Genomic DNA, 15,541 nt, shown 5'->3' with positions numbered 1-15,541 from the left:
TTATTTAGTTATAAAGAAGGAAAGGAAGAGGAGTGTGTGAAGCATAAAATGAAAATGTTAGGAAGAGGAGAAAAAAAGGAAGAAAGTAACCTTTAAAACTGTAATGTTTAGTTAGATTAACTAGTTTGTTTTATAATGAATAGAACAGTAGTGAAGTTAAGGAGCTTTCCTAGGGTTTGTAGAACCAGGACTAGAACTGAGGTGTCTTGACTCCTAGGGCATTTTCAGCGCCATAGGAAGGAAGAGGACAAAATAGGGAGCCGGTGTAGGAACCTGTTCTCCATTGGCTTATCTGGAAAGAAAAGCCAGTTACTACTTTTTTTTTTCATTTCCAAACTATTGTATAGAGACCAGTTACCACTCTTAAATGATTAACATATTGAAAGTGATTCTCTCTGAACCAGACTTGGTCTTTAACTCAGAGATCCAAGCAAAGACATAATATTGATTGGGAAATGTTGGGGAAAGCTATAGAGAAGCAGAAAGGGATCAGGCTAACTTAATTCTAAATGTTTTCTGGGACAGGTGGGTTGTTCTCAGTTACTGAAGGAGTCTGAGAAGCCACTACAGACTGGCCTTCCGACAGGGCTGACTGAGAATCAGTCAGGTGGCCCTTTGGGAGTAGACAGCCCCTCTGCCGGTGAGTATTTATTTAGAGACCCATTTAGGGGAAGGAGGCTTGTGGAGATGTGTTTGAGGACTCAGTGTAAAATAGTAGTTACCTGTTTATTTAAAGTAGAAATAAGGCCTGGCATGGTGGCTCATGCCTATAATCCCAGCACTTTGGGAGACCAAGGCAGGCACGTCACCTGAGATCAGGAGTTCGAGACCAGTCTGGCCAACTTAGTGAAACCCTGTCTCTACTACAAATACAAAAATTAGCCTGGTGTGGCAGCGGGCGCCTATAGTCCCAGCTACTCAGGAGGCTGAGGCAGGAGAATCACTTGAACCTGGGAGGTGGAGGTTGCAGTGAAGTGAGCCAAGATCGCGCCACTGCACTCCAGCCTGGGCGACAGAGCGAGACTCTGTCTCAAAAAAAAAAAAAAAAAAAAAAGTAGGGATAAAATGAAGTCCGTCTACACATAGAAGCCATATTATATATCAGAGTATGTAGAATCACAGAAAAGGAGTTATATAAGGTTAGGGGAATTTATCCAGCTAAAGTAACCTTTTGAATTGTTATTATTTTTTTTGAGATGGAGTTTTGCCCTTGTTGCCCAGGCTGGAGTGCAATGGTGTGATCTTGGCTCACTGCAACCACCGCCTTCTGGGTTCAAGCGATTCTCCTGCCTCAGCCTCCTAAGTAACTGGGATTACAGGCATGCGCCACCACACCCGACTAATTTTTGTGTTTTTAGTAGAGATGGGGTTTCTGCGTGTTGGTCAGGCTAGTTTCCAACTCCCCACCTCAGGTGATCTGCCCGCCTCGGCCTCCCGAAGTGCTGGGATTGCAGGCGTGAGCCACCGCGCCCAGCCCCTGAATTATTCTTTACTCTATAGATGTATTTTTTGGCCGAGTGTGACGACTCTCACCTATAATTCCAGCACTTTGGGAGGCCAAGACCGGTGGATTTCTTGAGCTCAGGAGTTTGAGACCAGCCTGAGCAACATAGTGAAACCTTCTCTCTACAAAAAAATATAAAAATTAACTGGGCATTGTGGCACGTGCCTGTAGTCCCAGCTACTTGGGAGGCCAAGGTGGGAGGATCGCTTGAGCCGGGGAGGTGGAGGTTGCAGCGATCCAAGATAGTGCCACGGCAGTCCAGCCCGGATGACAGAGTGAGACCCGGTCTCAAAAAAATTTTTTTTTCAAAAGATGATCTAAAATAGGACGTTTATGTCTTTAATTTCCAGTTCTCCTTATTCTAGATTTTATAATCTGTCTTAAGGACTCTTATTTACATTTTCCCCCTGCTTTTGGAAATCCTTGTGGTAGATGGATCTTATATCTTCCTAGGCATTAGTAATTAGTTCCTCTTTCCTCAGAAGTTGAATCATATCTGAAATCTAAGAGTGTGAATTAGGATAAAATTAGTAAGACATCTAAAATGGAAAGAGTTTGGCTTAAGATTAGGAAGATGTCATAAAGTTCTCAAGGGACACGTCTTCATGGTTTTAGATTTTGAACTTTGTGTTTTAGGGATTCTCAACTGGGTTGTGTAGGTTTTTGGGGGTAAACCCTGAGAATAATTTTAGAATCCAGCTCTGAGCCTAATGATTGCTTGAGGGGCAGCAGAAACCCATGGTGACTGTCCAGCAATGCCTTGTTTTTTAGAGTTAGATAAGAAGGCGAATCTCCTGAAGTGCGAGTACTGTGGGAAGTACGCCCCCGCAGAGCAGTTTCGTGGCTCTAAGAGGTTCTGCTCCATGACTTGCGCTAAGAGGTACTCTGGGCACCCTCCTCCTTGCCCTCAGCACTGATATCTCCATCTAATGTTACACCCCTTCCCCAGGATCGTCTCATAGCTGATATTTTATGTCTGCCTCCTTGCTTTTATTCCCTTCCCCAAATCAGCTCATAAGCAGCAATTCACATTTAGAGCAGGGTAGTCTTCTGTGGCACTATTGACATCCTGTATGTGCCCTGTCCTGTAGGTACAATGTGAGCTGTAGCCATCAGTTCCGGCTGAAGAGGAAAAAAATGAAAGAGTTTCAAGAAGCCAACTACGCTCGCGTTCGCAGGCGTGGACCCCGCCGCAGCTCCTCTGACATTGCCCGTGCCAAGATTCAGGGCAAGTGCCACCGGGTGAGCTGCTTGTTGCAGAGCCAGATGCCTTTAAAGTGGGTCTTTTTTCTTTCCCTACAGGGCAATTCATTTGCCCAGGTAAGAGGGTGTGAGGTGAGAACTCTGGTTTCACATTGATTGCATTACTCCAAATTCCAAGAGACCCTGACCCCCTTTGTGTCTGGACCTCTTACCTAACTACTGGTTCATATATCCATTAATCCTTACACTGTACTTGAGTAGAGAAAATAGATCAATTGTTAGGTCATGGGGAGAATCAAGGAGGTGATACAGTTTCTATTTAAAAGACACTTGAGAGTAGATTTTGGGCATTTGCAAATAAAGTGCTGCTTATTTCATATGTGGTAAGATTAGTTTTTCTTCTACGCCCAATCCAGGGTGGTTTGGGAAGAGAGAGAGGGGAATAAACCTTTGACACTGACCTCACTGGTTTGCTATTTTCCCTATAGGGTCAAGAAGACTCTAGCCGAGGTTCAGATAATTCCAGTTATGATGAAGCACTCTCTCCAACATCTCCTGGGCCTTTATCAGTAAGAGCTGCGCATGGAGAACGTGATCTGGGGAATCCCAATACAGCTCCACCTACACCAGAATTACATGGCATCAACCCTGTGTTCCTGTCCAGTAATCCCAGCCGTTGGAGTGTAGAGGAGGTGTACGAGTTTATTGCTTCTCTCCAAGGTACTGACCCTCTCTTCAACAGAACCCAGGTTGTTTTCCTTACATCATCCCGCAGGGGCCTTGATAAGAGGGAAAGTAATTGACTTTAAAGCAGTGGGAGCTTGAATGCTAATATAGCGGCTCTACTCCTAATATTTATTCAAGTTGACTTCCTAATTTTTTTCTGGGTTGACATTATCTTCTATAGTGTCAGTAATTTTACAGTGTTTGATTCTCATATTTCATGATGTAGCTGCATTTCTCACTAAATTTTTGGATAAAATATTTTTTATGTGTAATTATGATACCTACCATGGAGAAAATTTTTTTTTCAGTGGAGCAGGGTATTAGAAACTAAGTGGCTATTGTTGCCCCACTCTTCAAAGAGGGCTTGTTTGCTAGTCTTTTTTGTTTGTTTGTTTGTTTGTTTTTTGAGACGGAGTCTAGCTCTGTTGCCCAGGCTGGAGTGCAATGGCCGGATCTCAGCTCACTGCAAGCCCCGCCTCCTGGGTTTAGGCCATTCTCCTGCCTCAGCCTCCCGAGTAGCAGGGAGTACAGGCGCCCGCCACCTCGCCCGGCTAATTTTTTTTTTGTATTTTAGTAGAGACAGGGTTTCACCGTGTTAGCCAGGATGGTCTCGATCTCCTGAACTCGTGATCCGCCCGTCTTGGCCTCCCAAAGTGCTGGGATTACAGGCTTGAGCCACCGCGCCCGGCCTGTTTGTTTGTTTTTTAAACAGAGGCAGGGTTTCCCTATGTTGTCCAGGCTGGTCTTGGAGTCCTGGGCTCAAGAGATCCTTTTGCCTTGGCCTCCCAAAGTGCTGAGATTATAGGTGTGAGCCACCGCACTCAGCCTATATGCTATTCTTGACAAAGAGTTTTCTCCAGAAATGAAAATTACCCTACCCTTCTTGCTATTTGTCTCAATTCTGGGCCCTTAAACAAAAAGATCACAAAGAATCTTTTTGCCAGTATAAAAGAAAACATGCTTTTTTGTTCTCTCGCTTTCTCCCATCTCCACGCTATTTGAATGAAGTTATTTCTGTGGTTGAACAATTTAGTTGCTTTTCCTTTCTTGGTCTTGGACCTTGGCTTTGTTGTTGTTGTCGTTTTGAGACAGTCTTACTCTGCCACCGAGGCTGGAGTGCTGTGGCATGAATTTTGGCACACTGCAACCTCTGCATCCTGGGCTCAAATGATCCTCCTGCTTCAGTTTCCCAAGTAGCTGGGACTATAGGCATGCACCACCATGCCCAGCTAACTTTTGTGTTTATAGAGTCAAGGTTTTGCCATGTTGCCCAGGATGGTCAACTCCTGGGCTCAAGGGATCTGCCTACCCTGGTCTCCCAAAATGCTGGGATTACAGGTGTGAGCCTCTGCCATTTTTTAAATAGCCAATTCTTTCTAATTTCATTTTCCTTTTAAAGCTTGCCATCTGACTTCGTATTACTGAATTTAGGACAAGTACTTTGGAATTAATCATTGCTAGACCTCAGTTTCATTTAGTTTCCCTCCTCCTATCATCCGGCACTACCTACATGTTCTCACCATTTCTTCTAGGCTGCCAAGAGATTGCGGAGGAATTTCGCTCACAGGAGATTGATGGACAGGCCCTTTTATTACTTAAAGAAGAACATCTTATGAGTGCCATGAACATCAAGCTGGGCCCTGCCCTCAAGATCTGCGCCAAGATAAATGTCCTCAAGGAGACCTAAGGTGGCCCTGTTGCACAAACCAGCCTAAGGCAGACACTCCCCACTGTCCAGGTTATAACCTGGTACCAGCAGAGATTTTGCAGGGAAGAAAGAGCTGTTCCAATCATGTAACCTTCTGTAGGGGATTACTGAGACAGGGAAGAGAAGTGCAAGAATTGGTTGCTGGTGCTACATGGCGGCAGCTTTGACATTTTCTCTGGGTTCTACTTTATTTTGTAAAATCTTTACAATTCTCACCATTTCCACCTACCTTAATCCAATCTTTATAAAAGAGGCAGTCTAGAGAACTAGGACTGCTCAGCCTTATCCTGGAATGGAGCATTTAGCCCAGGTCTTAATCCTCCAAGAGGAGGAATACATAGTATGGTAAGGCAAGGAACTGGGTGGAATGTTAGGCTGCCTGCCCAATGGGAGAGGTAGGGTTTTTCTAGCTTGTGTGACACAAGTAGCAAAATCTGGTACGCCCTCTGCCAGTGTAGCTGTGGCTCAGAGTTTTCTCTTTGTTGTCACTTACTCCCTTGTGATTGAATCTTTTCTCCCGGCAGGATCCCCAGCCAGTGTAGAGACTTGATTGGCATCTTTCTTATGCTGCAGGGACTAAAAGTATTTGACTGGGGCATATGTGGCTGCTCATTCTTTCTGCATCCCACTGTTCCCCTCCAATTTGTTATTTTGTACCCTATTTTTCAGTTCCAACTCTGCTCTGTCCTATAGCTGTATAAAACCAGAGTGCGTGGGGCTAAGGTCAGGAGTATAAGTACCTGCCTTAGGCACTATTCCTTATACAACAAAAATATTAAATATTTTTTTCCTCAGTAAAAGGATGAAAATCGGTTTCAGTTGTCTTACTCTATTCCAGTCTTTGCCCACGTTCACACAAATGACTAGGCCAATATGTTTTGTTTGTTTTTTTAATCATTACGAGTTTTTGTACAAAAAGTGATGTTTTTTTTTCTTCATTTTAAAACACCAGGGTGTGGGGGGGGAGGGATGCAAACAAATAACAAAAAAGATGCTTTTGTAACATTATTTTCCCTGTTTAGAAAGAAAAAATCACTCCAATAGTATTGAAAAGTCCAAAGATGAAATAGTTTCATTTTCTTTTCCTAAGGCTTAGAAAAGGCCCCCTGCCTATTGATTCCATTCCTCTTTTGTGTCCAGTGGAGCCATATTACTCTTCAGTGGCCCAGGGGTTCACTATTACAGAAAGATCAGTCCAGGTTTCTGGGCACATGGCCTAAACAGGAACATGGAAGCATCGGAGGATTAAAAACCTTTCCCCACAGAAATGTGGGCAAGAAGACACTTCCCTGAGCCAGCAGAAGGGACAGGTGCAGCAGCATTCCACACCCAGCGCAGAGGACAGCAGAGCCCTCGATGTCCCACTTCTGCTTCCATTCCCTTTCCAGAAGATTGAAAAAAAGGTCAAAACCACATGCCTGTGGAGAAAGTGCGACACGTTTAGAAATACTGGTATAGGGAACCAGGAGTAAGAAAAGCTTTACCAGCTTTTACTACAAATGGAAGAAAGACATCAGGATCCCACCACCGCAAGGTAAAGTGACTTCCCTTTTCTGGAACCCCTGTGGCACAGGAGTTCCAATTTTCCTTTCCAGTGGACTGGATTTCTGGATAGGCATTTTGGCTGTATATGGACAGATAAGACCACAATCCATGGCCCAATCCCAGCTATACAGTTACCCCAATTTCCACAAATGATGTGATGGTACCGTATAATCCTGTAAAGGGAAATTTCACATTTTTCCTGTCCTAATCCCAGAGGTGGGAGAAGCAAGTCTAGAACATCTCCAGGCTCAGACTAAATGAGAGTACTTGGACTGCAACCAAGTAATCACTGCAAAGTAGTTCCAAGCAGCAAGAAATACCAGATTCTCATGGAGACTACTATAGGGTACAGAATAACAACATGAAAGCAATCAAACCTGTATAAATAATGTTTCTTGGCATTTTTTTTTTAATTAAAGAAATCCAGTGTCTCAAAAACTTGTGAAAATGTGTTTAAAAAACAAAGGGCCAGTGAGCCTGCCACACCATTTTGCCCATATGCCTGTTGTACCTTGTGATGTCAAGAGACAATGCAAAAGCCTGTTTTCACAGGCCCTATTAATATTAAGTCTGACTTACAACTGTACCTCGCTAGAGAAAAAACAGAAAATAAGGAACAAAGGGAAGGCAGTTTTACTAGTGAGAAGATGCAAATCAAAAGCAAACTGGAAAGCAAGAGCAATAGTAAGGGTGAGATGAGAGACTGGAGTTGAGACTGCTTGAGAAATCTGGCTGTGTAGCTTTGGTTTGGGGGACTGAGGAAGAGGCTGGACATATAAAGTGCAATCTACATTGGTAATAAATGGTCATCCCTTTCTTCTGACTCCTCCCCCAGCTGGTCATCCCCCACACCACGATATGCTGCAGGCACATTTCGAGGTTTAGAACGGCAGACAAAGTCACAGCCATCCTGTAGGGGAGAAAAAAAATAATAATAATTTGGAGCATCCAACTTTAGGTTATGAGAAAAATGTACTTATGGTCTAGGAATGTGGCAAGAATTGGTTTTCTACAGGGATAATGAGAAAACCTAAAAGATGTGACAATCAGCCTAAATTCAATTTGGGACAACAGGAGAAAAAGTTTCTTCTTAGGCCTTCCCTTCTTCCCACCCAGGCCCACTTAAAAGCTAAATCAGATTTAGAAGAGCCCACCTGGTCATCAACAGTGTTGCTCTTTCAGCAATTTCTTACCAAGGCCAGAAACGGATGCTATGCCACTTACTACTTTGTACTAGGGCAACCGTCTTGTTTACTGGGACTTTTGTGGTTTTAGCACTCCATGTCCTGTGTCCCAGGAACCCCCTCAGTGTGAGCAGACCAGGATGGTTGGTCACCCAGCCTTGTTTGCAGGCTACAAATTCAACCAGCTGCCCTGTTACTTACTGCTACCAGATTTCCAAGATCCTGCCAGAAGGCTAAGTGAGGAAACTGCTCCATTCCTTTGGCTCCCACCACCAGTCGCTGGTATAGGAACCCCCCAACAACATAAACAGCAACCAGTGACGCAAACCTGTAGAGAAAGAAGTCTATACTTAAGAACTGAGAACTAGTAAAACTCAGGATAACCTCTGTATTTATCGTTAGCTGTTTCCTAAGATACATTCCCTGAAAAGGAAAAATGAGTAGTGACACTAAATGAAAAAGGGGGCTGGTAGCTCTTAGAAAACCAATTAGAGTGCTGTCAGTCCAAGAGAAACAAAGGCCCAAAGTGTGACAGGGTGTGATTCTATGGCCAAGAATAATCACCGTTAAGTATATGATTCCATTTCTCTAAAAGTTCTGATAATCGAATGAAATAATATAAAAATTGCCTAGTCCTCCAGCAGGGGAAAAAAGCACCTCCAAATGCAAATCTATACCGGCAACTAAACATTAAATCTCATTTAAAAAAAACTTGCATAGTCAGTTTTTTTTTTTTTTTTTTGAGATGCAGTTTTGCCCTTGTTGCCCAGGCTGGAGTACAACGGTGCGACCTCAGCTCACGGCAACCTCCACCTCACAGGTTCAAGTGATTCTACTGCCTCAGCCTACCAAGTAGCTGGGATTATAGGCATGTGCCACTGTGCTGGCTAATTTTGTATTTTTAGTAGAGACAGGGTTTCACCATGTAGGTCAGGCTGGTCTCAAACTCCTGACCTTAGGTGATCCACCTGCCTTGGCTTCCCAAAGTGCTGGGATTACAGGTGTGAGCCACTGTGACCTGGCAGAATTATTTTATAGCCAGAGGATTTAAAAAGTCATCCCCATCAATTACAGTATAATATACACATGTACAATTTGTGCTTATGTACCACCATATAGTTACTGATCTTAAAAACAAAAGGAAAGAAGGTCTGTTCTGATAAGGCATACTCACGTGACAAGTAAGATAGAACCCACACTGAGGTGGGAGATCTCTGGGGAACAGGCCAGGCTGCTATCCATCTCAAAGAGGTAGAAACAATCTTGGACTTTGCCCCGCTCCTCAGACACAGGGTTAAAATTGTCCTGATGATGAGACGGCATAACACATTTAGGTGGTAAAGTGTTTTGACTCCTATGCAACAAAATAAAAAACCCCCAAAATACCTGCTCCTTCCTAGTTCAGCAGCCTATTTTCCATGGAAGATGCGTGTCTGACACAGAGAGAAACTGAGCTGCTAGTATTCTAATGTCCATTCCAATGTATTGTGTCCCCTCTGGATATTCTCCCCCACCTCACGTCAGTCCTTTCAATCTCCTCCCCCGCCTTATACAACCCAGGGTGCCTCACCGCTAGGGTGTGTCGATTGCAGGAGATCATCACCACTGCACGACGCTGCTCCTTGCCACAGTGGTTGTCATATTCATCACCCCCTTTATAGATCAGCATGATCCAATTACCTGAGGAGGGACAAGGAAAATGGAGCTATGGCGTGGGGGAAAAGCAGAGGCAGATCTGGGTGGTATGGCAGAGTGGAATTGAGTAATTCATTGCAATTGGTTACAAGTAAACAAGCCTCATCAGTATGAACTCGGTACACCAGAAATGCCAAGCTAAACTTGTTTGCTTACAAAGACTTGTGTTCCCTTAAGACAGGAATCAGATATTCATTTAAGAATAATCGTAGGCCGAGACGGGCGGATCACGAGGTCAGGAGATCGAGACCATCTTGGCTAACACGGTGAAACCCCGTCTCTACTAAAAAATACAAAAAGCTAGCCGGGCGAGGTGGCGGGCGACTGTAGTCCCAGCTACTTGGGTGGCTGAGGCAGGAGAATGGCGGGAACCCGGGAGGCAGAGCTTGCAGTAGCTGAGATCCGGCCACTGCACTCCAGCCTGGGTGGCAGAGCAAGACTCCATCTCAAAAAAAAAAAAAAAAAAAAAAAGAATAATCTTAATTTTTAACATTAAAGGTAGGCAGCTGACAATGCAAAAGCAATTATGATCCATACCTTAACACTGATTCATTTTCTGAATATCTTCTAAAAGCGAAAAAAGAGGTTCCATACAATGGCTGAGCAGCAGGGGTAAGCCCATCTAAGATTTCAACTTAGCCCCAGATAAATTCAAAGCAGATATTTAAGATTGGAATGTATATCTCCTCTTTAGTATTTACTGTGTTCAGTTATTTTGCAAAATATCATTTGATTCAATAATTGTGAGGTGAATGCTCCTCGTTTTGCATATGAGAAAATAAAGTCAAAAGGTGATATGACTTTCCAGTCACAGGATTAGGAAATAGGAGGAGAACCTAGTCACATAACCCCTAGCCCCAAATCCTTTTGTTATTTTTTTATTGTATTATTTACCAGGAGTAAATAGCTACTCTGTATAACTTAGTTATTTATCTGTATGGGAGGGAATTGGACCATAGGTGCTTACATGGTCCTCTCCAGCAATGCGACTTTTAAGAAATACCACCACCATAGCACAAAAGTCAGTGGGTAAAGTTTTGCAGACTGAGTAGTTTGCAAAAAAAGTTTGAGCTCTTAAAATTTAACTGGTCAACTTTTGATTAATCTGATGAAAAGTGGTGGTGGTTGGCATTTTTAAGTCTAGTGTGAAACTCATTAAAAGTATTTGGGTGAATAAAAGAACTCTAGGCTATAGAATTCTGGCTAGAGTTGGCTGGGAGCGGTGGTTCATGCCTGTAATCCCAGCACCTTGGGAGGCCGAGGTGGGCAGATCAGGAGGTCAAGAGATCAAGACCATCGTGGCCAACATTGTGAAACCCCGTCTCTGCTAAATATACAAAAATTAGCTGGGCGTGATGGCACACACCTGTAGTCCCAGCTACTCGGGAGGCTGAGGCTGGAGAATTGCTTGAACCCAAGAGGCCGAGGTTGCAGATTGTGCCACTGCACTCCAGGCTGGGTGACAGAGAGAGACTCCATCTCAAAACAACAACAACAACAACAAATTCTGGCTAGTCTTCATTTTGCATAAGTTTTTCACTAATTGTAATGCACAACTGTCCTGAGCTGTGACTTAAAGAGGAGCTGTGGAATTAGGCATCCTGTGGTCTAGTACAGTCTCAGGTGTGCCGAACCACACATACGATATACCGAAGAGACTGGAAAGGGCCACGACATACAGGATTGTCAGAGGGATTGGTTGGGATCAATTCGTTAATCAAGAGTAGGAAGGGGAGTGTTCTTACTTCCGTTGAAGATGTGAGTCTCGTTGAGTCTCCCTACCACTGTCTCCTTCCCATTACTTTTGTTGATTTGCACCAGGCCTGCCCCAGAAGTGTGGTTGCCAGCTTCCCGGCACACCCTGAAGATGTAGATGTATGTGTCTGAACCCTGGCCCACAGTGCTCTCAAAGCTGTCAAGAGAAGTGGGAAGAAAGAAGAGGAGAGTTACCAGCTATCAGCCTCAGGAATAAGAGCATCCTTTTCCTTTAATTAAAACAAAACAAACAACATGCTCGATTTACTTGAGGTCATGGCTGAGTGAATATTTGTTTAATTTTAAGATATTCATAACCTTGACAGACCATCCTTATTGCTGATGATGAATTATTAAAATACACCACCCAAGATAGCTCAGTATTCTAGTTATTTTTAGAATGCCTGTTAGTAACCATGTTCCAATGAATAAGGGCCCATGTTCATGGGATAGTCTCATTTCTTAGGGACCAACTTCAGATTTATATAACTGAAGATCCCTGACACTTACAATGACGTGTCAGCCTAAATATGTTTATCCGATATTTCTAAAGTCCTATTATACGTAGGTATCAAATAATGCTTAAATTTCTACAAGCTAGTCTCTTGGATCCAGTCTTGGAAGTAGCTACTCTTCTGTGAAAGATGAGAAAACTGCACACGGCAACTAAAAGCTGGGCTGAGAATTTGCTCTATATCATAAAAGAGAGCACGTTATCAAATAAAATCAGTAAGAAAGGACCTTAACATAAATATTTTCTCAAGCTCTTTAAGGTTCTTCTCATTTACCTTTTATTAAACAGTGGTTTCAGCCTCTTCACTAGAGCCAATTCTTTCTCTGACTCTTTACCCTTTTCTCCTACCAAGTCGCAAGTTTTTTCTTCTGCCTGCCAGGATTCTCTCACTGCCACGGCCAGAAGTAACAGCAGTAGCAGTCCAGTCCTCCAGCAGTTGTAGAAAGGGAACATCCTTTGGGAGAGAGTGTGTGTTGGGGAGGGCAGGTAGGATCAGGAGAGGGGGAAAGAAACAAAGCATATGAATGTGTAATAAATGGATGGTATTTTGACTATCCAGAAAGTACACGATTCTCTGGCATATGCAACACATAGTACATTTTAATATCTGTAACAAGAGCACCTGCAGCAGAAAACTCATTTATATTTAACTTTTAGTCTAATGTATAGGTGAGTCTTTCAGAACAAACTACAAGGTTGAGAAGAGGGAAATGAAGAAAACTTAGAATGATGACAGCTTGGACGGAGCCATCCTTGCCTCCTTGCCTCTTTACTGTTTGATGGCTTGATGAAGTCTTTTGAAACCTCTTCGGCCTCTACAGGTCACAAGTCTCGAGGGTTTCTAGACTTCCAGTAAGTACAGTTGTCTTTTACGCTACAAATCAATGACAACAAATTGGGAATCACCAAGCCATTTTACAATAGAGTAAATTCAATTCACCTGCTGCTTGTACTGCTCTAGGAATGAAAACACAAGCTCTCTTTCCCAAACTTACTAGGTTGGTGCAAAGGTGACTGTGGTTTTGGCAAAAAAAACCCCCACCAAAACCTAACATTTTGTTTTCTCTAATCCATCCTCATATCCAGTACAGACTGATTTACCCTTGCAAAACACTTCACTCTGATATCTGTTAATGATCCCTCAGGCCATCGCTACTTGTTTATTCCAACAGTATCACAGGCAGTTTCCTGATTTAACTCTTCTAAACTTTTCTCACTTACAATAAAATGCTGCAAATCTGGGCTTTGGTATGAATATTCTTTAAAGTTCTCTAGTTCTTTTTCATGCTGGTCCACTTACTCCACCGCATTTTTGAAATATAAAACTTGAAACAAGCAGAATTTTCATGGGTACTAATGAGTTTGAAGATGGGAAAATGGAAGCTCCAACCTTGACCCTGAATGCACTTTCCCCATTTCCCTAAACAAAGTAACATCTGACCTTCTATTTCCCACATCCCACTAAAGCAACAAATTCCGGGAAATTGTCTACCTGACTTCCTGTACCCCAAACATCAATTCACTACTGTAATATTATGGTAGTTGCCATAGAATAATCATAGCTAGCCAAGAGGTCCAAGGCCCTTATAACACATTTAATGCACTGAAACCACACAACAGCAGGCAACAATAGACTACTGCCTTGGGCCAGGTGCTGTTCAAAGCACTTAACGTATATTAAATAACTAATTAATCCTCACAACCTTATGAGTAAATACAATTATTGTTGCTATTTTACCAATAAGAAAACCGAGACACAGCTAGTGGAATTAGCCAGAGAGTCTGGCTCCAGAGTTCATGGTCTGTCATTACATGTATATTTCCACTATGCACATAATAATTTTTTGGAGATGAGAGTAGGCAACCAAAACTGTGGGTTCTTTTTTTTTCCTCCTAAGAAGTGAAGGGGAAGTGATTCCTCACAGTTGACTGAATAGGTGGTGAAATAAAGAACTTAGACCTCCAACTCCCACCACCTTCCCTAAGTTAACCCACTGCTCAACACACAACTTGACCAGCTGACTCACTAAAAAGAAATTGGAGGCTCCTTTTTCTAGACTAACTTAGCCTGCCATTTTCCTTTACAGTCAGTCTCTCAGGACCTAATTAAAAACTGACAGTTGATGATTTCTTTTCCTAAACTAGAACAAGGAATCTCACAAAATTAGGAAGGAATGAAAAGTTAAACACCTCAGCCATTAGCTGAGTTGAACTATCTTTTATTTGCTTATTATTAAAAAAGTTAGGGTAATAAATTGATACTGTATTCTTCTTTCCTGCTTAAGGCTTGGCTTTAAATTTAAGCTGCTTCTCTTTGATTCAGTGGCATAATGCGCTAAATGTTTTACCTAGATTATGTTCATTAATCTTCACAACCCAGAAAAATAGGTGTAATTTTTCATACTTTAAAACGAGAAAACTGACGCTTTACAGAATTAAATTACTTGCTGTACATTACACAGATATTTTATGTGTGTGAAGTTACTGGGGCAATTTAGACGATTCGTGGCATAAAGATAACTGCTGGAAAACTTACAAACATAGGAGTGCAACAATCAGAGAACGAAATAGAAGGGTTGGGTAGTCCCCTTTTAATATGCTACAATTAGATTCTCAAGGTACAAGAGTTTGTCTATATACTTTGGAAATAAGGAGCAGGATTTTATGATCTTGAAAAATCTCTTTCAATTTTCTTATTCTCTAACGACACATCTATTCCATTTGGCAATGCTAAAAATTATCCTTTATTAGGGTGGCCAATGACTAAGCCAGCAATTGGGAAGCAGCTTACACCACTGGGCCTCTGGAGCACTCACTTCCCCATCTGGTAAGACAGCCATGGCCATTTTTCCAGTGGAATTTCTACTGTCTTCCCGCTGGCTCCTTTCTGATGTAGCAGTCCTTATCCCTTTTTCTCCAGCAGCCTACAGTTTTAGAAAAGCAGTCCCAATTGGCTGAAAGGCCTAATGCTTAAAGAACTCAAGAGAGAAGGAGCCTCAGAGAAGTAGTGGCTTTGTCCCAAGAGCGGAAGCTCCCCACGAGGAACACATGATAATCCGTCCATCAGCCATTCTTATCCATATTACAGTCGCATCCCCCTCAAACCTCTCCCAGGGTGCTAGTAATTCTCGCTCTGTCCAGTGTCCCGACTTTGCAAGTGCTTGGAGCCATACCTTCTCCAAATGATGCCACTTGACCTCCCACCGTGATGCAGGCCAAAATTCCTCCTACAAATAAATCCACGAACACCTCCAACGGACTCCATACTTGGGGTTATCTTCCTTTCCCTGCTTTCCAAGTATCGTAAATCCCCTCTCTGGTTTTGGAAGTCCTTTCTCCCTCACACCTTTCGGAACTCCGTGACTCTCCGCCCCCACGCCTCCGCCTCTATTCTACTCTTAGGGCTCCTCAGCCAGATCTTTGGCTAGAACCATGGTCAAGGGAGCCATTGCGATCCCGGCTCCTGTCATAGACGCTTAAGTGTGAGCGCACCCCAGCCCGCCTCCTCCTCCACGCCCCTCACACTCACGTGTCGCGGGGAACTGGAGCAGCCAAAGCTCAGAATCCCCCGTGAATACCCGTCTGGGGATGGGAGACGGGGCCAGCTAGGGGCCGGCCGCAGACCCCGATCCCAGAGCTAGTTTCAGAGGCCAGCGTTCCCCCTAGCGCCTGGATGTGCCCCACTCCGGGAACCGGAAACAGGAAGC

General features: G+C 43.3%; 2 protein-coding genes across 21 annotated transcripts in view; one reads left to right on the top strand and one right to left on the bottom strand.

Moving 5' to 3' along the window:
• Positions 1-7,124, top strand: part of PHC1 (polyhomeotic homolog 1) — a 27,193-nt gene extending 20,069 nt beyond the window's left edge. For all 12 annotated transcript variants that reach the window (XM_065523735.1, XM_065523731.1, XM_005570053.4 and 9 more), the window contains 5 exons: positions 526-640; positions 2,276-2,384; positions 2,596-2,746; positions 3,196-3,427; positions 4,966-7,124. In XM_065523735.1, the coding sequence (XP_065379807.1) occupies positions 526-640; positions 2,276-2,384; positions 2,596-2,746; positions 3,196-3,427; positions 4,966-5,120 (762 nt within the window). In that variant the 3' untranslated portion in view covers positions 5,121-7,124. The remainder of the gene's footprint in view (positions 1-525; positions 641-2,275; positions 2,385-2,595; positions 2,747-3,195; positions 3,428-4,965) is intronic.
• On the bottom strand, positions 6,018-15,541 carry M6PR (mannose-6-phosphate receptor, cation dependent). Of its 9 annotated transcripts, XM_065523738.1 has the most exons (9): positions 15,364-15,541; positions 15,008-15,061; positions 12,592-12,708; positions 12,109-12,288; positions 11,311-11,477; positions 9,441-9,550; positions 9,045-9,175; positions 8,072-8,198; positions 6,018-6,559 (listed from the first exon to the last, which is right to left on the bottom strand). In XM_065523738.1, the coding sequence occupies exons 4-9, from the start codon at positions 12,285-12,287 to the stop codon at positions 6,332-6,334; spliced, it is 942 nt and encodes a 313-aa protein (XP_065379810.1). In that variant the 5' UTR covers position 12,288; positions 12,592-12,708; positions 15,008-15,061; positions 15,364-15,541; the 3' UTR covers positions 6,018-6,331. The 9 variants fall into 9 exon arrangements, with proteins under 9 accessions (XP_065379810.1, XP_065379815.1, XP_065379811.1 ...); XM_065523743.1 differs by lacking the exon at positions 12,592-12,708 and having other exon boundaries at positions 6,018-7,596; XM_065523739.1 differs by lacking the exon at positions 12,592-12,708.

The sequence above is a fragment of the Macaca fascicularis genome, chromosome 11 (assembly GCF_037993035.2).
Source record: "Macaca fascicularis isolate 582-1 chromosome 11, T2T-MFA8v1.1".
Classification (NCBI taxonomy): domain Eukaryota; kingdom Metazoa; phylum Chordata; class Mammalia; order Primates; family Cercopithecidae; genus Macaca; species Macaca fascicularis.
The sequence above is the reverse complement of the archived record's forward strand: the minus strand, read 5'-3'. Positions and strand labels throughout refer to the sequence as shown.

Coding starts and splice junctions, on each gene's coding strand:
- M6PR (XM_065523738.1), bottom strand. CDS start 12,287: ATGTTCCCTTTCTACAACTGCTGGAGGACTGGACTGCTACTGCTGTTA. Junction 9,551..11,310: donor GACTCACATCTTCAACGGAA/GTAAGAACACTC, acceptor GTCCCTCCTCAG/GTAATTGGATCATGCTGATC. Junction 9,176..9,440: donor GCAATCGACACACCCTAGCG/GTGAGGCACCCT, acceptor TCTCATCATCAG/GACAATTTTAACCCTGTGTC.